Source organism: Emys orbicularis, chromosome 4 (genome assembly GCF_028017835.1).
Source record: "Emys orbicularis isolate rEmyOrb1 chromosome 4, rEmyOrb1.hap1, whole genome shotgun sequence".
Taxonomy (NCBI): Eukaryota; Metazoa; Chordata; order Testudines; family Emydidae; genus Emys; species Emys orbicularis.
The window spans coordinates 101,842,351-101,867,147 of NC_088686.1; the positions used below are offsets into that span (position 1 = coordinate 101,842,351).

The 24,797-nt window shown below is 43.8% G+C and overlaps 1 protein-coding gene across 1 annotated transcript in view; it reads right to left on the reverse strand.

Annotated features, from left to right (window-relative positions):
- ZNF143 (zinc finger protein 143) overlaps positions 1-24,797 on the reverse strand; it is an 85,500-nt gene that overhangs the window by 41,468 nt on the left and 19,235 nt on the right. The window contains exons 2-8 of the mRNA XM_065403089.1: positions 20,667-20,785; positions 19,766-19,858; positions 19,104-19,187; positions 18,780-18,860; positions 8,805-9,001; positions 6,218-6,292; positions 302-421 (exon numbers count right to left, since the gene is read on the reverse strand). Coding sequence (XP_065259161.1) covers positions 302-421; positions 6,218-6,292; positions 8,805-9,001; positions 18,780-18,860; positions 19,104-19,187; positions 19,766-19,858; positions 20,667-20,778 — 762 coding nt within the window. The 5' untranslated portion in view covers positions 20,779-20,785. The remainder of the gene's footprint in view (positions 1-301; positions 422-6,217; positions 6,293-8,804; positions 9,002-18,779; positions 18,861-19,103; positions 19,188-19,765; positions 19,859-20,666; positions 20,786-24,797) is intronic.

The window sequence follows — 24,797 nt, forward strand, 5'->3', positions numbered from 1 at the left end:
ATAAATTTGTTAGTCTCTAAGGTGCCACAAGGACTCCTCGTTGTTTTTGCTGATAAAGACTAACACGGCTACCACTCTGAAGTCCATTACCTGTTCAACTTTCTAAAAAGGGCCTCATCTCAGAACACTAAGCATGACAGTTTGGAGGAACTGCGGCATCAAGAACATCCTACTGATGGAGATTTCGTAAGATAAAAGAATGCTCTTGTGTCTGACTTCTTGTACGTTTTCATTACTTTTGTCCATGTAATTGTGTAACCAAAGAATGCCTGCAATCCACTGACCCTCATTCTGCAATTACCTTAAGATGGTGAGCTGTTGTGTACAATTTTCCACAGCCATCATATTCACAGCGAAAAGCCTTCTCTCCACTTGGCTGAGATTTAGCTGTCACTCTTGTTCCATGTCCTTGCAAGACAATCTAGGATAAAACAAATATGACAACATGGAAGTCATTTAAGACTTTTATAACCAGTTAGACAAAAATCAGATTTTCAAAATAAGAAATAACAAGAGTTAATCCTAGTCGATGTCTTTTGACTCAGTCCACCCTGCCAGTTATTGTGTTTGCGGATTCTCCTCCTGAAGCTTGCCTTCCTTCCAATCTACTCTCCCTAATGTCCCGTAAGATTCATTTCCTTCTCCTGTTCTTGTCTTCATGCCTTCTTCAATGCAGCTCCTGAAATTGGAATTTCCTCTCAGACTGGTCTACCAAACAACTTTATTTCTCTTTATTCAAATCATTCCTTAAAACACACTTCTTCTGTGAGGCTTTTAAATATAATAACCCCTCAAATAATTAATATAGACTTAAAAACAAACAATTTTTAAAAAAGCATTTCTGGCTTGAAGTTTAGACCTTACGCCTCTATCCCTGCATATATGGACTGTGCAATCTTTGTTTTGGTTAAATTATAAATTCAGGGCAGGGCAGGAACTGTCTTTTTCTAGCTTTATATGGGGCTGGAATACAACCAGGGCTCAATAAATAAGAAACAATTATTCAAAAGTTAAGAGTAACATTGCACTTCAGTCTGCAAAATTTTGGCCAACAGAATTTTGTGGTGAAAGGAGGAAACATAAAACAGAAGCCTGTGAAATTAATTTATTTTCAGCTAATAAATGATAATGGCATAAATGAATAATCAAAAAACAGTGAAAAGAAAGTTAACATGAAAAGCGAGTCCAGAAAGAATGTGAATAATCTAGTGGAAGTGAATGGGTTGTTAGACTATAACACTTGTCCAAATTCATGGGAAGGCTGCTAAAGGAAGTGCTTCTCTGAACACATTCAGATGTTGTGCTTCATACTTTCTACTCTGAAAGTGCCTGCTATCTCTAAATTACAATACAATATATATATATGCAACTGCAGACACTCGTAACTTTTATTTTAAATATTAATCAGTAACAGAAGCAACTCCCAATTTACCTTTTTAAAATACGATATTAAATATCAGGTCAAGTCAGTCCAGTTAGGATTTACTTTTTTTTTTAAAAAAGGCTTACATGACCAAATATTAACTAATATGGTTTATTTTTTAAATTATTAGTATTTCAGTGAAAATGCTGGATCTAAATATTCCCCGGCAGTATTTGCAACCCAATGGAACAATGCACTGCACTGGTGAATAAGAACTAGAACATGAAATAGATTTGAAATCCATTATAAACAAAAGCAAATTTAACTAATCTGTTTTCTGTGTCCAATCTGAAAATGCAAAAAGTAAACAAATCAGGTTAATTGGAAAAAGTAAATTATATTGTTAAAATTATTTCATTTTAATCATTTAAGATATTAATATTAACAAATTTAAGGGAATATTTTTGTTAAAAATTATTTTTATTCTGACAGTGTCCCTTTAAAGTCTAAAATCAGTGTGTCCTTGGGAAAAGTATCACTGAAATACACAGCTGGGTTTAAGTTTCCTTTTTCAAAATGCTGATGATAATGGGCTATTTTATCTTTACACACATGAAATAAGATTCTCTATGTGCAACACAGATTATAAGTAACAGAACACACCTGACATCAAAATTAATCCAATCTTTTCAGTCAATAACTCACTAATTTTAAGTACTAAACTTGCGACCACCAGAAAAATAGCTATATAATAACCAATCTAATGGCTCAAAAAGGTGCCTCATTGGACAACTAATGCCCATGATTATCTACTAATGATTATCTCTCATGCATCATATTTTTATTATTTAGCTGAGGATTTCAATTATCATTCCTCTAATAAACATGCAGACACCAACCTGAATCTAAATGAAATCATGGTCAAGTGACTAGTGATTTTTTGGGTGTCTCAACTAGAGACACCTCAAAGAGGCCTGATTTTTAGAATGGGTAGTCAGCACTTTCTGAAAATCAGGTCTCATTCTGGGTTGGAGTATGCTGCGCCCTGGCTCTCCTCAGCTGCCATATGTTTTTTTGGGAACCAAAGCCAACCTGTGCAAAGTTACAGCAGACCCTGAGTTGCTCTGTGTTGAGGCTGGGGCGGAGAATCAATTTTCTTCTTAACATAGTTGCCATTGGGGGCCACAGGTTAGACACCACACCCATAGACTGTCTGAAAATATTGGTGCCAAGAAACTACCAGGCTGAGCACTCACAAAAGTTTACTACTACTAAGTATAACTAAAATTAATAAGGGGACTTCAGAAAGTGAAAAATAAATTGTTTTCAGCATTTTGCCTCTCAAGCAAGTTTGCTATTGGAAACCGGTTACTCTGCTACCCTGCTATGGCCTCCTCTCTGAAGAAATTCTGGTAATGAAATGGAAGAGTATCATTCAGCTGACTGTACACTGCTACTAATGATCAAACAGAACTGTCCTTAACTGTTGAAACAGAGGTCCCATACCAGCATCCATGAAGTCCTGAACAGTAGAGTTTAGAGTGATGGATAACATGGTCCATGTGGCTAAAGGTTCAGGAGGAGGTCTGGTGAGAGATGAAAGAATGAGGTTGAGGTCCTATTGAGGTCTTGGCTTCACCAGTCGTGGGAAGGATCTAAGAAGTCCCTTAAGGAATCTATTTGTCGTGGGATGAGTTGACAGGAAGATGAAAAGCACTGATTGCCGCTAAATGACCCCAAAAGGAGCTAACAGAGAGACCCGATGCCTTAAGGATAAGTAGATATTCTAGAATAGCAAGGATCCCAATGCTAGGGAATTCTGCACAACTGGTAACTATGCCACAGAAAGGGTTACTTGATGTCTGATATATCAATTCCAGAGGTTGACTGTCTCTACACACAGAGGAAGGGATATTGTTCCTCCCTGCTTGTTTATATAGAAGACAGTTAACATACTCTCTGACATTATCTGGATATGTCATGACTGAATGAGCGGGAGGAAAGTGTTGCAGACCCAACAGACCACTGTTAATTCCAATAAACTGATATGCAACCTGGACTCCCGAGGGGTCCAGTTGCCTTGTGCAGTATGCTTGTTCATATGACCTCCCCCATGTAAGAGGGAAGTATCTGTAATGATACTCCCCTCAGGTGTAGGTGTGAGGAAAGGAGTCCCCACTTGAACTTTCTCCGGCTTTGTCCATCGGACAAGAGAGGCTAGAACCTTGGATGGAACTGTTAATTGGGACTGATGTTGATTTTTTCTGGTGAGTAGATGGACTGAAGCAAGGTATGCAGATAATGGAGATGGAGCCTGGCAAATGGCATCAGGTGTGCACATGAGGCCATGTGGCTGAGGCGGAAAAGGCAAGTCTAACTGAAGTCCGAGGGTGACCTGTTTTATGAGATTGCCCATGGCATGGAATCTTTCAACAGGTAGCTAGACGTTTGCTGTCATTGAGTCTAAGATTGCTCCTAAGAAGTTTTAGGACCTTGTGGGTGGTCAAAGTGGACTTTTTGTGGTTGGTAAAAATTCCCAGGGAATGTAGTATACAGAGGAGGAATTAGGTTGGCAACTGGACCTCCTTGTATGATCTGCCTGTCAAAAGCCAGTGAGCCACAAAAGCCGCAACTGAGGGATCCATACTCTTTCTGGTCACCTTCTCCTGCTGAGGAGGTTTACTCTGGCAAAATCTAGAGGACCCATGTGTGAGGACTGTTCTGACCTTGAAGGAGTCAGAAAAGGATCTCTTTTCTTGGGGGCATCCTTGGAAGGAGGTTTGTCTCTATGCTTGTAACAGTTTCCTTTACTCTCATGAGAAGCCTTCTTCTTAGTCTTGGAAGTCTTAGCCTCGACTCCTGAGCTCCTGGACTGCCTGTTGACTGAGGCTCATGTACAGGGGGTCTCCCCAACCCAGATCTAATTGGAGACTCATGGCTTTCTCCATCAGATGTTTTCTAAGCCTTAGCTCTTCACCATCATCTCTGGGAGGGAAGGAGCAGCAAATCCTGTACTTCACTGAGATGTGAGCCTCACCTAGGCAGCAACAGCAGAGTTGGTGTATGTTGCTCACTAAAAAGTAGCAGGGACAAGAAACGTAATTTTTGAACCCCAGGACTCTGGACATAATCCTAACTCCGACAGTGAAAAACAACTAACCAACCACACTAGTACTTAAAACTGAAAGAGTTAAATACTAAAACTATTTAAAATATATTTACAGATTAACACAATTGTAGAAGAAACTGGACAAAGGTTCCAACTCAGGCCATCTGGCAGTAACGAGGAACTGGAGAGATGCCAGTTCCCTTATACCCTCAGTTCAGAGAGAGAAGAACAACTGCATGTGTGTGGACCACTGGACACTGCTTATTAAAAATATCTGAACTAAAGATGCATCAGGCAAGGTATTTCCAATAGAGACAGGAAAGTGTTTGTTTCATTATGCAAGGCACTGGTGAGACCTCATCTGGAATACCATGTGCAATTCTGGTCCCCCATGTTTAAGAAAGATTAATTCAAACTGGAACAGGTGCAGAGAAGGGCTACTAGGATGATCCAAGGAATGGAAAACCTACCTTATGAGAGGAGACTCAAAGAGTTTGGCTTGTTTAGCCTAACCAACAGAAGGCTAAGATATGATTGCTCTCTATAAATTCATTAGAGGGATAAATATCAGGGAGTTATTTAAGTTCAGTGTCAGTGCTGATGCAAGAATCAAGGGATATAAACTGGCCATCAGTAAGTTTAGGCTTGAATTTAGATGAAGGTTTTTAACCATTAGAGGAGTGAAGTATCAGCCTTCCAAGGCGAGTAGAAGGGGTAAAAAACCTAACTGGCTTCAAGACTGAGCTTGAGAAATGTATGGAGGTTATAGTATGATGAGACTGCCTACAATAGCATGTAGCTGATCTGCAACCGCTAGTAGCAAATATCTCCAGCGGCTGGTGATGGGACACCCGATGGGAAGGGCTCTGAGTTACTATAGAGAATTCTTTCCCAGGTGTCTGGCTGGTGGGTCTTGCCCACATGCTCAGAGTCTAACTGATCATCATGTTTGGGGTCAGGAAGGAATTTCCCCCCAGGTCAGACTGGCAGAGATCGGGGGGGAAGGGGGGAGGAGGGCTGCCTTCCTCTGCAGCATGGGGCACAGGTCACTTGCAGGTTTAAACTAGTGTAAATGGTGGATTCTCTGTAACAAAGTCTTTAAATCATGATTTGAGGACTTCAGTAACTCAGCCAGAGGTTATGGGTCTGTTACAGGAGTGGATGGGAGAGGTTCTATGGCCTGCAATGTGCAGGAGTTCAGTATAGATCAGGGTTCCCAAACTGTGGGCCACAGCCCAAAGCTGGGATGTGACACAGTCCTAGGTGGCCTGCCATGGGCAGAGTTGGAGGGGGCACTGTCTCCCCAAACTGTATACATTGGTGGAGTGGCAGCTGGTGATGGTGATTGAATGTAAATGTTTTTTAAATCTCATGAATTATTCTTCTATAAAGGGAGAAATGGAGCCTGCCATCTGCACAGGTTTGGAGTCAGAGAACTCCTGATAGGCAGCCCAAGGACCTGGCTCAAAGCTAAATATTTGGCACATGAGTGCTGGAACAATTTGTATAGTGGGGATGCTGAGAGCCATTGAACAAAACTGTAAACCCTGTATATAATGGAAACCACTTCAAGCTAGGGCGTGCTGCAGTACCCCCTGCACCCCTAGTTCCAGCACCTATGATTTGGCATGCTTCCAGCTGTTATGAGGAAGGTGAACACTTGCACGGTAAAGACTGTTGGGCATAGAAGAGACAGAGAAAATAAAAATCCAGTGGATCCAATTATATTGTACAGTATTACATACCTGCATTTTTTTCTCTTGTTCATTTTCACCTATCATTCCTGAGCTACTAACACTTTCATTTCCATCAATAGACACCTGAAAATAATATGAAAGAAAAAAATTAAAATTATTTACCAGATGCTTTTCTTCAGTGAATAATGCAAAAGGGAAAGGACTCAGCTTCTGAGGGTGCACACTCATTCATAGCTCTGTTACTCCATCATCTTGAAACATGGCTACCATACGGTATATTAGCTCTTAAAAAATGTAAAATCCCTCTGAAGTCACCCATGTTATAACAAAAGCCTTGTATAACTACCAAAGTGCTGAACTTCTTAAGGTTGTATTAAAATAAGGAGGGAGAGCAAGGACCAAATTTGTCCTTGATTTAACTACAGTGACTTCAAGAGCTAGTTCTGTCACCAATGACTTCAATGAAGTTAAATTAGGGATGAATTTGGTTCTAAATCTTTCTTATTAGCAAACAATTTCCAGCATTGTTATGTGCATGGAGTTCCTGAAACTATTAGTAAAGGGGACATGATGGCATATTTAAAACTACAGAGCCAGATCATGCCCTTACAATGGCCCCTTTGAGCTATTCCGAAGGTACAAATGGACAGTAAAGCCAGCTTAACCAGACAGCAAAGGATTCCTTCAATGTGGGAGAATCCACCATAACCATTTCTACATTATCCCCAAAGCTCCTGGCACAGAAGCATGCCGGTACACGACCGGAATGCTACAACCCTTGGGGACCAGTGCAGATCTTTGCCCCTACTTAGCTGTGCTAAAACACAACTCAGTCTGGGATAGATTTCATTCTAAGAAAGAAACTCTAAGAACAGTTAAACTACCAGTATAATTTAATATTACACACCCACACACAAAAATATGTTAAAAGAACATTAAGGTTGTACTCTAAGTTAGGAAATGCCAGAATTAAGGTTGTCTTGCTCTACTGTCTCTTTGCCAGTGCAGTACAAGTACCAATGGTTATCATCCAAGAGCTGGGACACTGGAAGACGGAAAACATAAGAAAATTGCTGCTCCTACAATTAGTTTGTCCCTCATGTTTTAGTTTTCAGCATAATGTGAGATTTTATCTAAGCAGAATCTCTGAACTGCTATGCTCCATTGCAGCTTCTGTGCATAAATGTCAGCTTTTCATTTTTAGGATTAAAAAGCATCTCTTCAAAGGACCTCCTGCCAAACTCAGTAGCTGTCTAGTTACCTCTCTTTCTTTAGTGCCTCATATCATGTCACCATCATCAATCTATACACTGGATCTTTCCATTTTGCACTCAAAAAAGGATCACTAACACTACTCACCTCATCAGCACTTCTTCTGAAGAGAGTCATTTTACTCCTCCCCACTTTCAAATTATTGTCCTGTCATGGCCCTCCCCTTCTATCAGCAAGTTCTGGGGGGAGGAAGGGGGAGTAATCTTCTCTTACCTGTTCAATCACCTCTCAAGTCAGCCTGGCTTTCAACCAGTTCATTCTACAGTGTGCACTACTTCATGGGGTCAGTGTCTACTTTCTGATACTGACAATGGATCCCTCATTCTTCTTATCCTGCTTGGTATCAGTACCATTTTTAATACCATTAATTCTCTATCCTCCTTGAGTGCTTTGAGTAAAAAGGCGGCGTCTCCAATACTCCCCTTTTTGCCTGGAATCCTACTTTCTATCTATTCTTCCTTCATTTCTGGTGGAGGCTGTTTGCCTTGCCCTCATCCTTTCTACTACAAATAGTTAAATTGATGGTCCATTTCCCCATATAATGACATAGTCAGGGACATTTCACTGGAACCTTCAACGTTGGACAAAACTCTTATGATGACAACAGCCAGCTCTGTATCAACTTCAGCTCACTCTCCAATTATCCTATTTCCCATCAAACCTCCTGCCTGGACTCTGACCAATACAGATTACATCTTGATTTCTTGTATCAAATACACTTCTTTGCTCTCTTCCATGTCTCTTATCACTCTGCTTAACTTAACCTCAATGACAGAAAAACTGAATTGTCCTGCATCTCATGCTCTTCCATTCCATAAATCACTTGTCTGTAAAGATCCCTCATCATCATCTCTGGAACTTTAGCAGACTTCATCCTTACCCTAACCCTTCCAACAGCAAGCTCATGACTTTATCTCTTGTCTCAACCACTGCAATTCCTTTTTCTATAGTCCTCCTACATCCAATGCTTTGTAAACTTCAGGGAGTTCCTACTCTCCATTACCTTCACTGGTTTCCAAACCACCTTTTAAATTATTCAAAATCACTCTTATGGTTTTCCATATATTTGCTTCTACTATACCCCTCTGATTTTCTATCCACTTACACATTTGCTATCTCACTCTGCACCTTCAGTATTTAACTTCATGATCCCTACCTGCAACGCGACACAGTTTGAAGTTACATCTTTTATTTGTGAGGCCTTGTCTATTAGGAATTCATCTTTTCCATCTTCCAAGCTTCTGAATAATTCCTCTAATTAATTCTCATCATATATCTTAGTTTACAAGATCTCTGTGTAAAAATGTATTGTAATGCTATATATTAAAGAAATTACGTACAGATAAAATGTACTATAATGTACCTTGGCTGCATACTGCTCCAAAGCACTGATGGTATCTGGATCAATTGTAGCATCTCCTGTATGAAGGCCTGCTACTGTGCCATCAGCTTGAATAGCTAAGATGGTATCTGACTGTGGCATTTGAACTGTATGGTGAATGTAAGCAGTGGTTCCATCTTCCAGCTGGACTGCCTGTAATGCACTCTGGTCATAACTGTCTAAGAAATAATATTAAAAACACTTAACACAGGGAATGAATATCAGAATCTGCATTTCTCCAATATAAAGGAATCACATATGTGAAATTATCAATACACATTAAAATGCTACTGATGAATACAATAGTTTAGAAAATTGCTATCAATACCACGGGTTGAATTTGTTGTAAATGATTACTTACCCCAAAACACTTCTATTTCTGTCCAATTATAAACAGCATTACAATTAGCCTAGCTCTTACTTACAAAGTATTACACCATACACTTTGAAATTTCTACTCTCTAGTGATCAATTAATTGTTGATACTGTCAGTTTTAGGATTTGTATACCTGCTTCCTGTACACTAAGAACCCAAGCATCCTTTCAACGGCTAAAGCAATGTTTTGCCATTACTTTAAAATTACATAAACGTTTAAACACTTTGCATATGGCATAGTTTACAGAAATGAGTAATCTGTGGGAAACTAATAAGCAACCACAACACTAATTTCAATATTAAGCTCATATAAAGATGTAGGGCTTGAAACATTAACCCAACATCTACTAGCCTGAGAAGTAAGTCTTCCAACCAGGGTGAAAATACCTGTGCTGTCACTCCCCTCAAAGTCATTGTGACACACAGTCCCATTGGGGATTCACTACTCTGTGTCAGCAACTCTTGTTAGGCCTGACATATTCACTACACCTAACATTGCTGTGATGATATATACCCAAACAACATCATGTAATACATCATTGGAAAACTAATAACTCACTGATTATTAATCTTCTTGTGTGATGTAAAGAGTTATAAATATGTGCTAGAATTATGTTCTTAAAAGGCGTTTGGCAACCAGTGCATAAGCACTGTCTACCTTAGACAAAGGAACGTGTATTTGCTTGTCTGACCAGCCTGGTCGCCAGGCAGAGACAATGAAGGCACATTTATATAAAAGGTAAAAAAACCATTAAACTAACGAGTGTGGGAGAAAGCCTCTTAACTATAAAGACAGCGGGATCTGAACCTCAAATATAAGCAGTTGAATCAGCTGATTGTATACAATATTACTGTATTATAAACATGTATTGAGTAAGAGGTTTTATGAAAGCCTGTGACACACTAGTGATTAATATCAATGTAAAACGTATGCATTAACACTATATAATGAATTATAGGCTAGGTCTACACTACAGCAGGGGTCCGACCTAAGATACGCAACTTCAGCTACGTGAATACCGTAGCTGAAGTTGCGTATTTTAGGTCGGCTTACCTGGCGGTGAGGACGCGGGAAAGTCGACCGCTGCTGCGCTGCCGCCGACTCCGCTGCCGCCTCTTGCCGAGGTGGATTTCCGGAGTCGACGGCAGAGCGATCAGGGATCGATTTTACCGCGTCTTCACTAGACGCGGTAAGTCGATCCCCGATAGACCGATTGCTACCCGCCGGATCGGCGGGTAGTGAAGACAAAGCCATAGATATGTGATGTTGCACCCTATAATGCTTTATAGAAATATGCATATGAGTGTAAATATGACATAACTGGAATATGTTTTATGCAAGATATGCCATGTAACATATCTCTGCAAAGGTTATGATCTACTGATATATTCATCCTATTTACATGCATGTATCATTTTTGTGTTCAAAGTTAAGTACATAGCCAATATTCATGTTTAATTCTAAGTAGCCTCAGTGAAGCAGTTGGTCAGCTTCTTGAGAAAAGACTATTCTCAGTAAGTGCCCAATCAAGAAACACTTAAGCTAACAATGAACTTTGAGAGACGCCAATCCACATCTGAGCTTTCCTGGGAACGTGACATCGGCCTGTAAAGTTCTGAGTCATGCATGGACATGTGACTTGCCCATGTGACTCCAAAACTCCATCTTGCAACTGGATTCTGCATAGGAGAGGAGAAGGGGTTTCCACCCACAAGAGAAAGTCTATTTAAGCCCCTGGAAACCCCTCCATTTTGTCTTCAGCTGGCTCAACTCCAAAGGATACCTGAAAGAAACTGGAACAAAGGACAGTAACTACAGGGGTGTGAGTGTTTGCTGAACCCAGACTAGAAGGAGGCTAGTCTGTAAAAGAGGCTTATTGGAACATCTCTGAGGGTGAGATTTACTTGCATTTAGTTTTTTACTGTATTAGGCTTAGACTTGCTTGGTAATTCACTTTGTTTTGTCTGTTATTACTTGGAACCACTCAAATCCTACTTTTTGTTTTTAATAAAATCACTTTTTACTTATTAATTAACCCAGAATAAGTATTAATACCTGGGGGGGGGGGGGCAAATAGCTGTGCATATCTCTCTATCAGTATTATAGAGGGCGAAGAATTTATGAGTTTACCCTGTATAAGCTTTATACAGCGTAAAACAGATTTATTTGGGGTTTGGACCCCATTAAGAGCTGGGTATCTGAGTGTTGGAGACAGGAGCAATTCTTAAGCTGTTTTCAGTTAAGCCTGCAGCTGTTGGGGGACGTGGTTCAAACCTGGATCTGTGTTTGCAGCAGGCAAGCATGTCTGGCTCAAACAAGGTAAGGTACTGAAGTCCCAAGCTGCCAGAGAAAACGGGCTCAGAGGTAGTCCCAGCACATCATGTGGCAGTCCCAAGGGGGTTTCTGTGACCTAACCCGTCACAAGATACTCATTGTTCTTATGTTTTAAAAAAGTCTGTGACCACACACAGGGAGAAACAGGTTTTCTCCCAGACAGGAGGGAAGGCAGCTACCTACTTGTCTCTAATGTAAATTAAGCAGTGTGGAATAAAAACAATGGAAGCCCAATTTCCCTACAAATCAGCAGGGGGGATGGAGACTGCACCCCTGGAAAGCCTTCCTGCTTTGTGAAGCAGGGCCAATGAAATTTGGGAAGATAGCATGGTGTCTAAATCCCAGCAGGACTTACTTTCCAAAGAATACATTTCAAAGGTTTACTGGACTATAAAAGGAAAGGGGGAAAGAACCCCATAGCGGTCCATCACTTGGCGGATTCAAGCTGAGCTCTTGAAATCACAGCAATCTTGAGTCCTTCAACCAAGAGGGTTGAGGTCTCTGGGAACTGAATATTGGTGACAATCCTGCTTAGGCAAGAATTAAAAGTTAACTTTAGCAAGTACCAGTCTCTGAAGTGTATTTTTACTTTTTAAATTAAATTTAAATTAATGGAGATATCCTATCTCCTAGAACTGGAAGGGACCCTGAAAGGTCATCAAGTCCAGCCCCCTGCCTTCACTAGCAGGACCAAGTACTGATTTTGCCCCAGATCCCTAAGTGGCCCCCTCAAGGATTGAACTCACAACCCTGGGTTTAGCACTCAAACCACTGAGCTATCCCTCCCCCCTTTTGTTTGTTTGTAACCATTTCTGTCTTTATTCCTTATACTTGATATCACTTAAACCTATGACTTTTTGTTTAATAAGCTTGTTTGACTTTTACTTTAAATCAATTCTATGCTGTGACTGAAATAAGAGAGTTTGTCAAACTGCGGTGAAATTAATGAACTGCTGTTTATTCTCTCTTTGCAGCAGCAACAAACTTAACTTCTGTGAGTGTTCCAGAAGAGAGCTGGACACTGCAGGGAGATGTCTCAGGGAAATTCAGGAGTTGGGGTTCACTGTTACTCGTAAGGCAAAGTTTGGACTGGCAGAGTCCTGAGGAGTTTGCTGGCAAAGCAGACAAGCTGGTGTGGCAGGGGAATTGTCACACAGCTTAGCAGTAGCAAAACTCTCACTTGCTGAGGCTCAGAAGGGTAACACAGTGACTCACAATTCTGGGAGTCTCAGCAGATTATCACACAGGGGGACGGTTTTGGGTAAATTTGGGACTGGGAGGGTGTTTGGGTCACTGCAAAAATAACTGGGTGGTGGAAGCCAGGGTGTGACCTGGATGCTTGTAAGGCTGGCTATTGGTGTCAGGGCTGTGAGCCACAGGAGCATAGCACTGAAAGCACACAGAGTTGCAGGGCAGGTTGTGTTACAACCACTCATTGGTCTGGGTTAAAATGTCACACCCACAATGCAATTTAAAGGTATAAAAGTACTGTATACTATGTACTATATGTAAATCACACAGATAACTAACTTCCATAGATTCAGGGTTTTTAGTAGCAAAGTGAAACTAGCAAGACTCTGGTAAATTTTAACTGTGGTGTATCTTGGGAAAGCCATAAGCAACAGCAGAGGCACAGCTATCTGCACACTCAAGAAGCCAGCAAAACATCAGTTTATACTCAATCCATATTTTTTTCTTCACAACCATAAGGTCTAGAAATAGTCACTCTCCTGTGTCAGATTTGGAAAGTATATTGATACAGGAAGGTACGACTTCTAATGTGATAATGAAGGAGAGGGAAAATTGTACATTGTCCAAGTCCTTTGGTGAAGTACACCAGTACTGGTACGACATTATTTTTCCCTTCTTTCAAAGGCCAATCTAATGCTTAGGCCTGGTCTACACTAGGCGTTTATGTCGAATTTAGCGCCGTTACATCGAATTAACCCTGCACCCGTCCACACCATGAGGCTATTTAGTTCGACATAGAGGTCTCTTAAATTCGACTTCTGTACTCCTCCCCAACGAGGGGAGTAGCGCTAAATTCGACATGGCCATATCGAATTAGGCTTGGTGTGGATGGAAATCGACGCTAATAGCTCCGGGAGCTATCCCACAGTGCACCACTCTGTTGACGCTCTGGACAGCAGTCCGAGCTCGGATGCTCTGACCAGCCACACAGGAAAAGCCCCGGGAAAATTTGAATTCCTTTTCCTGTCTGGGCAGTTTGAATCTCATTTCCTGTTTGGACATCGTGGCGAGCTCAGCAGCACTGGCAACGATGCAGAGCTCTCCAGCAGAGATGGCCGTGCAATCCCAGAATAGAAAGAGGGCCCCAGCATGGACTGATCGGGAAGTCTTGGATCTGATCTCTGTGTGGGGCGATGAGTCCGTGCTTTCCGAGCTGCGCTCCAAAAGACGGAACGCAAAGATCTATGAGAAGATCTCTAAAGCCATGGCAGAGAGAGGATACAGCCGGGATGCAACGCAGTGCCGCGTGAAAATCAAGGAGCTGAGACAAGGCTACCAGAAGACCAAAGAGGCAAACGGACGATCCGGATCCCAGCCCCACACATCCCGTTTCTACGAGGCACTGCATTCCATCCTAGGTGCGGCCGCCACCACTACCCCACCACTGACCGTGGACTCTGAGGATGGGATATTGTCCACGGCCGCTTCCTCGGACATGTTAGCGGACGGGGAAGATGAGGAAGGAGATGAGGCGGACGAGGCAGTCGACAGCGCTTACCAAGCTGATTTCCCCGACAGCCAGGAGCTCTTCATCACCCTTACAGAGATCCCCTACCAACCCTCCCCAGCATTTAACCCGGACACAGATTCAGGGGAAGGATCAAGCAGTAAGTGTTTTAAACATCTAAACATTTATTTTTAACAAAACTGGAATATTAAGAATAAGAACAATGTATTCTTCATGATTTCTTAACCCTGGGCGCTTAAGTATTCAGTTCCAACTATTTAAAAAAAATCTAACAGTGTCCGGTTGTGCATGATTCTGCTGCCCAAGCTGCTCCACTCTTTAGTCCCTGCCACTGCAGCTATATTAAAATCCGGTCTATATGTCCGGGGATAGAGCTGAAATCCTCCACGGACATCTCGACGAAGCTCTCCTGGAGGTAATGGGAAAGCCTGTTCATCAGGTTCCTGGGGAGAGCGGCCTTAGTGGGTCCTCCGAAGTAGGAGACGTTCCCGCGCCAGGAGATCCTCAAGTACTCCGGGATCATTGCCTTGCACAGCATGGCGGCATAGGGCCCTGGTCTTTGCAGGCTTTCCCGAAGCATCCTTTCCTTCTCGCTGTCCGAGATCCTCATGAGTGTGATGTCGCTCATGATGACCTGCTTTGAATTAGGTAGGGGACTGTTAGTATTGGGACTGCTTGCCCGTTCCTTTACAGAACTGTAACCGCTGGTTTACAGCCACGCGGTGGAGGCGGGAGAGGGGCAGCATACAGGGATCTTTCCCTGGGACATCCGCGAGGGGGTGGGACAGGGCCAGAGTTCATGCTTGGCCGATTGCTGGCAGCAGAGACTGGCATTGCTTTCAATGTGAAAGGAGGCCAGTGGTACTACTAAAGTTTTAAGCAGCCACAAGTCTACGGCTTACCATGTCTGCCTGCTACAGAAATTCCGGTGTCCTGCCCCGCTTCCCAGATCGGCAGTGCAAGACCCCAGGCACTGAAGGCGAGGTCCGAAAATTCGACCTTGTCCTGAGTGCGCATGTGATAGGTGCGGTGCATGGTCTTGTTCACAGAGAAAGACTATGTTCTTTGTTCACAACTACATTTATGTTTCGGAGGAATTCACTACCTTTTTCTCATACCCACAGCCACATCTGCGACTGTCTCCCAACCCAGCCTGGCATCACACTCCCAGAGGCTAGCGCACATTAGGCGGAGTAAGAAGACGACGCGAGAGGACATGTTCTCAGAACTAATGGGCTGCTCCCGAGCCCAGGCAGCACAGCAGAACCATTGGAGGGAGAATTTGTCCCAAATGCACCGGACACACATGGAACGTGAGGAGAGGTGGCGGCAGGAAGACCAGCAGGCGACTCAAATGCTGCTTGGACTTCTGAGGGAGCAAACGGACACGCTCCGGCGCCTTGTTGATGTTCTGCAGGAACGGAGGCAGGAGGACAGAGCCCCGCTGCAGTCTATCAGTAACCGCACTCCCCCGCCACCAAGTCCCATACCCCCCTCGCCCAAAGTCCAAAGAAGGAGGTGCGGCAGAGTCCGTGAAAACTCTCACTCCACCCCTGCAGACTGCTCAAGCACCAGAAGGCTGTCATTCCCCAAAATTTGAAAAGTCCTTTCCTGCCCGCCTCACCCAAGCCCCTGTCCAAGTTTCACCCCCCAGTTTCATGTGTGGTTGTTAATAAAAAATACGTTTCTGTTCATTACTGTTTCAATCATGTTCTTTTGAGGGAGAGTCTGTCTGAAGGGGGAGAAGGGGCTTGGTACTTGGACAGGACAGTCACCTTTAGCAGGGTACAGAGGCGGGGGCAGGTCCAGCAGCAGGGCACATACACAGTGCAGTGACTAGTTACCCTGGTCAGTCTGGGAGGTGGTTTTCATGTTCTGTGCGTGGGGGGGGGGGGGTTGCTCTGTGACTTTGTGGCGGGGGAGGGCAGTTACAGATCTTATGCAGCGGTCCTTGTCCTGGATCACAGAGCCACGCAGCAGGGGATCTGTAACCCTCCTCCCCCTGCCATAAAGTCACATAGTCCCCACATACACGCAGTCCCGCTCAGGAGGGCTGGCAGGCTCCGTTCAAACAACCAGTCCGCCACTGCGAATCCTGTGATTCCTGGAGTTTAGAAGCGTCATTTGCATCAGTACACTACACCCGCTCCCCACCACAGTCTGCGTCCCAGGTTTAAAACATTCCCGCGAAAACAGTAATAAAGACAACGGTGTTCATTAACAAAATAAAACTGATTTTATTTTTTTGGAAGGGGGTGGAGGGGGTCTGTAACTGGAGAGGATAGTCAACATTAACTGGGTAAAGAAACGGTGGCAGGTTCAGCTTCTCTGTACAGAAACTTAAAAGTCACTGGTTACCCTGCTCACTGTGGAACCTAGCTTTCAAAGCCTCCCGGATGCACAGTGCGTCCCGCTGGGCTCTTCTAATTGCCCGGCTGTCTGGCTGGGCGTAATCAGATGCCAGGCTATTTGCCTCAACCTCCCACCCCGCCATAAAGGTCTCCCCCTTGCTCTCACACAGATTGTGGAGCACACAGCAAGCTGCTATAACAATGGGGATATTGGTTTCGCTGAGATCACAGCGAGTCAGTAAGCTTCTCCATCTCCCCTTGAGACGGCCAAAAGCACACTCCACCACCATTCTGCACTTGCTCAGCCGGTAGTTGAACAGTTCTTTTTCAGTGTCCAGGGCGCCAGTGTAGGGCTTCATGAGCCAGGGCATTAGCGGGTAGGCTGGGTCCCCAAGGATCACTGTAGGCATCTCCACATCCCCAAGACTTACTTTGTGGTCCGGGAAGTAAATACCTTCCTGCAGCCGTCTAAACAGACCAGAGTTCCTGAAGACGCGAGCGTCATGAACCTTGCCCGGCCATCCGACGTTGATGTTTGTAAAACGTCCCCGATGGTCCACCAGTGCTTGCAGCACCATTGAAAAGTAGCCCTTTCTGTTAATGTACTAGCTGGCCTGGTGCTCCGGTCCCAGGATAGGGATGTGAGTTCCATCTATAGCCCCACCGCAGTTTGGGAATCCCATCGCGGCGAAGCCATCTATGATGACCTCCACGTTTCCCAGGGTCACTACCTTTGAGAGCAGTACCTTAACGATTGCGTTGGCTACTTGCATCACAACAACCCCCACGGTAGATTTGCCCACGCCAAACTGGTTCGCGACAGACCGGTAGCTGTCCGGCGTTGCAAGCTTCCAGAGGGCTATGGCCACTCGCTTCTGGACAGTCAGGGCTGCTCGCATCCGGGTGTCATTGCGCTTCAGGGCAGGGGACAGCAACTCACAAAGTTCAAGGAAAGTCCCCTTCCGCATGCGAAAGTTTCGCAGCCACTGGGATTCATCCCAGACCTGCAGCACTATGCGGTCCCACCAGTCCGTGCTTGTTTCCCGTGCCCAGAATCGCCGTTCCACAACATCCACATGACCCATTGTCACCGTGATGTCCTCGGCGCTGGGTCCCGTGCTTTCTGACAGGCCTGTGCTACTCTCAGACTTCAGGTCCTCACCGCGGTGCCGTAGCCTCCTCGCCTGGTTTATCTGCATCTGCCTGTGGTAAAGGTGGATGATAACCTGCGAGGCGTTGACAACGGCCACAACTGCAGCGATGGTCGCAGCGGGATCCATGCTCGCAGTGCTGTGGCGTCCGCGCTGGCACTGACCGGAAAATTGCGCGAACTGATTTCCCGCCGGCGCTTTCAGGGAGGGAGGGAGGGCGGTAGTGACGGACGGATGATGACAATTACCCAAAAGCACCCTCAACACATTTTTTTTACCCAGAAGGCATTGGCGGCTCGACCCAGAATTCCAATGGGCAGCGGGGACTGCGGGAACTGTGGGATAGCTGCCCACAGTGCACCGCTTCCAATGTCGACGCTTTCCCCGTTAGTGTGGACTCACAAAGTCGAATTACTGTCCTTAGTGTGGACACACACGTTCGAATTTGCAATATCGATTCCACATATTCGATTTAAGTGAAATCGAAATACCCTCGTAGTGTAGACATACCCTTAATTTAAAATAAAATAAATGTGCATACTTGACTGTCAACTATGGTGTTCTTTGTGTGTTACACTGATAGGTCTTCCAAAAAGTACCAAATCTCACTCACGGGGTATTTAAAATATCCCTAGAGCTCAAGAATCTAATTCAAGTGATGTCTGCTTTTTTCTGGTTTCCTTTTTTCATTTCCAGATCCAGTCTTTCCTGAAATTAATACAAGGGTTTAAATTCTCTAGAAGTAGCATGCCTGTTTCTTTGTTAAGATTCCAGGATAGCACACAGAAATGCCCAGCAATCTTCTGATCCAGCCATTCACTACTACATTCTGAATGGGAAATCAAACCACTCTCAACTCAGCTGTATCTAGATGTTTCTATTTAAATGCACCAAGTCATTTACAACAAGAATACTTGTAAATATGGTCATAATCTAAACATATTGTCAGAAGTGGTACTCTAGAAGATAGATTACAATTAAAATGTTTCATAATATAATGAATCACACTTCAAAATGCAGTTTACCTTTTGAAGCATGATGAATAAATGCAGTAGTTCCATCTTCCAGCTGAACTGCCTGTCCATCTTCCAGGCGCAGACTGTCCCCTGTTGGGGGTGGGGGAAGCGGGGGGGGAGAGAGAGAGAGAGAAGGAGGAGAAGCATAACTTTAGGCATGACCAATCATGAATGTATTTGATCCACATTCAATAAAAATATTAACCTTCAAATAAAAGTATATGTATTAGACATCTGAAATTATTGTAACAATGTTTTATAGATTCTAACAATACCATATTATATCAATGCAGTCAATATTTTAAAACATATTCATGGATGTAATACACTTACTACTTTTTGGCATGGATACATGTTGAACATAGGCAGCAGAGCCATCTTCTAGTTGAATCACCTGGCCATCCATTAATTTACCATCTGGAATACATTATATTTATGTAAAGTATCCTATATGACACATCACATTTTAAACCATACCACTGAAACTCTCTGGAATAAAGTATTTCATAGAACAAAAATACAGTTTAACAAGTATTAACCACAGTATTAGGACATGTAAAGTGCTTTGAGATCCTGGGATAAAAACACTAAATAAAGGGCAAAGTGTTGTTATTACAAACACACCAAGTTTAGAAAACTAAATTTTTCAGGCTTTTCAATATGTAGGATGTCACTATTTAGTATCGAACTTTAAAGAAAGGCCATCTCTTTTTCAGTTGACTTCCCTGTTCTGTAATTAGTATTGGTTTTTGTACTGGTACTAGTATAAGTAAATATTTAATTTATAGTAGCACTCAAAGACCCCAGTTGGGATCAGATCCCCATTGCACTGGGTGCTATACAAACAAGCAAATGAATACACTGAATACTCTGAAGCACCTGGCATTAGCCACTGTCGGAAGACAGGATACTGGGCTAGATGGACCTTTGGTCTGACCCAGTATGGCCATTCTTATGTACAGTGAAGAATTATTGATTTTTAGTAAGGCACATACCTTTAGAATTGTGCTGTATGTAAGCAGTGGAGCCATCAGCAAGCGTAACTGCCTGCAAACTTACACCTTCCATGTTTTCTAAATTGTCACCATCTATTGGGGAAAGAAGTTTATTTAAAGTATTGCCAACTTCATACGCTCTAAAATCGTGAGTCAAGCCCCAAAAAATCATGAGATTGACTTAAAAGCTTTTTATTAGCCTTTTGATTTTGAACCTTTAGCATACACTGAGGTCACATTGTTAAGTTTTTATCCATAAGCATGAGAACTAAAATGTTTTATTTTAAATAAAAGCTGAAATTCTCATGAAATAAAATGGCTTGAGAACTGGGGCTTTAAGAAGAACACCTAACATCGAAGACTCACAATAAAATCATGAGAAATGGCAGTATTACATGCACATAATGTTAATCATTGTTCTGTGCACCATCAATCATTAAGACATACAAGACCATTTTGAATAAAATATAGTAATTAGGCAAAAAGTTTTATACTTTTATAAATATTAAGCATGACCCAAAAAGCATCAACATGTTAATTTAAATCCTAAAACACCATTCTTTCTGTAAATCTGAGTCTATGTAATTCAATTTATATGTAAATGATGTACAAAATAATCTAAAATCGTAATGCTATATTTTAATTTGATTGGAACCAAATTTTATACTGCAAACGCAATTGTTATTTTAATTAAGCAATAATTTCATTTCAGAATTAAATCAAATTTCAGATTAATCAAATACACTATCTAAAAACAATTTGGTCTTTTTATTATTTTCTCTATTTGCAATACACATCACTCCAAAGTTTAGAAGTTCAACAGGGTACATAGTCTGCTTTTTCTGAATGCAAAACTGCAAACTGCATGATGATGTGGCGATATTTTAACCTGAATGCTCACCTTGCACAGCTACTGCTTCTGTCAAACAGAGAGTTACATGCTGAGCCTCCATCCCTCCTCCAGAAAACTCAGTCATTCCCTGAGAGTCTCGATTTATCTGGGCTAATAACATGGTTTATCTAGAAACAAATAGCAAGTTTACAAAACATAAGGACTCAGAACCATAAGAAGTACCATCAAGAAATTTTGTGAAATTTTATTCCATTTTCTGGATGATGCACAAATCCTAGAGGTTAAAAACAATCCTACTTTAACCAGAATTTCACTTAGCATGTTACGGACATTTTGTCTTACCTGCCTCATAGAGATGGTACAAATATTTATTAGTTTCGGGAAAATGCTTAGAAGATGAAAAAAAGGGCTAGATGAAATGGCCAACTATTATTTTCATGAACTTTATCACAGAGTAATTGCTAGATTTTAGGTGGGTCTGACTCTATTTATACTTCAATTAAACTTTAGGAATTATACCACTAATTAAGGCTTACTATGCTATAAAAAGTATTTGGGCCAGTTTACACTGTACTGTAATTTCTTTTCAGACTTAAAAACAACAACTTTAACAAATCACACATGGCCATATGGAGAACTCCTTGTGAGTCCTATTAAAGTTAATGGGACTACCCATGCAAGTAACTGCTCAACAGTAAGACTAAGCCCTGGTCTATACTATGAGTTTAGGTCGAATTTAGCAGCCTTAGATCGATTTAACCCTGCACCCGTCCAAACGACGAAGCCATTTTTGTCGACTTAAAGGGCGCTTACAATCAATTTCTGTACTCCTCCCTGACGAGGGGATTAGCGCTGAAATCGACATCGCCGGGTCGAATTTAGGGTAGTGTGGACGCAATTCAATGGTATTGGCCTCCGGGAGCTATCCCACAGTGCTCCATTGTGACCGCTCTGGACAGCACTTTCAACTCAGATGCACTGGCCAGGTACACAGGAAAAGCCCCAGGAACTTTTGAATTTCATTTCCTGTTTGGTCAGTGTGGCAAGCTGATCAGCACAGGTGACCGTGCAGATCTCATCAGCAGAGGTGACCATGGAGTCCCAGAATTACAAAAGAGCTCCTGCATGGACCGAACAGAAGGTACTGGATCTGATCGCTGTATGGGGAGAGGAATCCGTGCTATCCGAACTCCGTTCCAAAAGACAAAATGCCGGAATATTTGAAAAAAATCTCCAAAGGCATGAAGGACAGAGGCTATAACAGGGACCCGCAGCAGTGCCGCAAGAAACTTAAGGAGCTGAGGCAAGCCTACCAAAAAACCAAAGAGGCAAACGGCCGCTCTAGGTCAGACCCCCAGATATGCCGCTTCTATGATGAGCTCCATGCAATTCTAGGGGGTGCCCCCAACACTACCCCACCCCTGTTCCTGGACTCCTGCAAGGGGGGAGTCTCACGCAACAGGGATGAGGATTTTGGGGACAAGGATGATGATGATGAGGAGGAGGTTGAAGATAGCGCACAGCAAGCAAGCGGAGAAACCGTTCTCCCCAACAGCCAGGAACTGTTTATCACCCTGGAGCCAATACCCTCCCAACCCAGGCTCCTGGACCTTGAATGCGGAGAAGGGACCTCTGGTGAGTGTACCTTTGTAAATATAATACATGGTTTAAAAGCAAGCATGTTTAATGATTAATTTGCCCTGAAGACTTAAAGAAGCCAAAAGACTGTGGCTTACCATGGCTGCCTGCAAGCCGAATTCTGTTGCCCGGCCCTGCGTGTGTGATCTCCCACACTAAACCGGCAGGCCCTCAATATAAGAGGCAAAATGCGACCTTGTACTCTAAAATGTGTCTTTTTAAATACTACTCTCCCTTTTTTTTCCTACCACAGCTGCAAATGTTTCAACGCTCCCCCTATCACCTCCGTCCCAGAAGTAGCGCAGATAAGGCGGCGAAAAAAACCACACTCGCGATGAAATGTTCTCGGAGCTCATGCAGTCCTCCCGCACTGAAAAAGCCCAGCAAAATGCATGGAGGCAGACCATGTCAGAGTCTAGGAAAGCACAAAATGAACGTGAGGACAGGAGGGACGCATGAGAGGATAGATGGCTGGAGCAAGAGGAGAGGTGGCGGCAGCGTGATGAAAGGAGGCAGGAGGCAATGCTGAGGCTACTGGAGGATCAAACTGATATGCTCCGGCATATGGTTGAGCTGCAGGAAAGGCAGCAGGAGCACAGACCACCGCTTCAGCCCCTGTGTAACCGACCGCCCTCCTCCCCAAGTTTCATAGCCTCCTCACCCAGATGCCCAAGAACGCAGGAAGGGGGGTTCCGGGCACCCAACGACTCCTCCCCAGAGGACTGCCCAAGCAACAGAAGGCTGGCATTCAATAAGTTGTGAAGTGCAGTGTGGCCTTGTCCTTCCCTCCTCCACCACCCCACCCGGTGCTTCCCTCCTCTCCCACCCCTCCCGGGCTACCTTGGCAGTTATCCCCCTATTTGTGTGACGAATTAATAAAGAATGCATGAATTTGAAACAACAATGACTTTATTGCATCTGCAAGCCGTGATCGAAGGGGGGAGGGGAGGACGGTTGTTTTACAGGGAAGTAGAGTGAACCAAGGGGGCGGGTTTTCATCAAGGAGAAACAAACAGAACTTTCACACCATAGCCTGGCCAGTCATGAAACTGGTTTTCAAAGATTCTCTGATGTACAGCGCGCCCTGCTGTGCTCTTCTAACCGCCCTGGTGTCTAGCTGCGCGTAATCAGCAGCCAGGCGATTTGCCTCAACCTCACACCCCACCATAAACGTCTCCCCCTTACTCTCACAGATATTGTGGAGCACACAGCAAGCAGTAATAACGATGGGAATATTGGTTTCGCTGAGGTCTAACCGAGTCAGTAAACTGCGCCAGCGCACTTTTAAACGTCCAAAGGCACATTCTACCACCATTCTGCACTTGCTCAGCCTATAGATGAACAGCTCCTGACTACTGTCCAGGGTGCCTGTGTATGGCTTCATGAGCCATGGCATTAAGGAGTAGGCTGGGTCCCCAAGGATAACTATAGGCATTTCAACATCCCCAACGGTTATTTTCTGGTCTGGAAAGTAAGTCCCTTGCTGCAGCCATTCAGACAGACCAGAGTTCCTGAAGATGCGAGCGTCATGTACCTTTCCCGGCTATCCCACATTGACGTTGGTGAAATGTGTCTTGTGATCCACCAGTGCTTGCAGCACCATTGAAAAGTACCCCTTGCGGTTTATGTACTGGCTGCCTTGGTGCTCAGGTCCCAAGATAGGGATATGCGTTCCGTCTATTACCCCACCACAGTTAGGGAATCCCATTGCAGCAAAGCCATCCACTATGGCCTGTACATTTCCCAGAGTCACTACCCTTGATAGCACCAGCTCAGTGATTGCGTTGGCTACTTGGATCACAGCAGCCCCCACAGTAGATTTGCCCACTCCAAATTGATTCCCAACTGACTGGTAGCTGTCTGGCGTTGCAAGCTTCCAGAGGGCTATCGCCACTCGCTTGTGAACTCTGAGGGCTGCTCTCATCTTGGCATTCTTGCACTTCAGGGCAGGGGAAAGCAAGTCACAAAGTTCCATGGAAGTGCCCTTACACATGCGAAAGTTTCGCAGCCACTGGGATTCATCCCAGATCTGCAACACTATGCGGTCCCACCAGTCTGTGCTTGTTTCCCGGGACCAGAATCGGCATTCCAATGCATGAACCTGCCCCATTACCACCATGATGTCCACATTGCCAGGGCCCGTGCTTTGAGAGAAGTCTGTGTCCATGTCCTCATCACTCTCATCACTGCGCTGCCGTCGCCTCCTCGCCTGCTTTTGCAGGTTCTGGTTCTGCATATACTGCAGGATAATGCGTGAGGTGTTTACAACGGTGATAACTGCCGCGGTTATCTGAGTGGGCTCCATGCTTGCCGTGGTATGGCATCTGCAGAAGAGCAGAGTTGCTGCGGAAGCGGTGGATGACGGAATAGATATTTATAGAGAGATGCCACGAGAATAGATATTTATAGAGAACGACGAGAGGACCTGTGAGGTGGATTCATGAGAGCAGGAGAGCAGAGTTGCAGCAGAAGCGGGAGTCCATGACAGCCAACATGGAGAAATTCGCTATCGATCGAGACAGGTGAGCAGAGTGGCAGCGG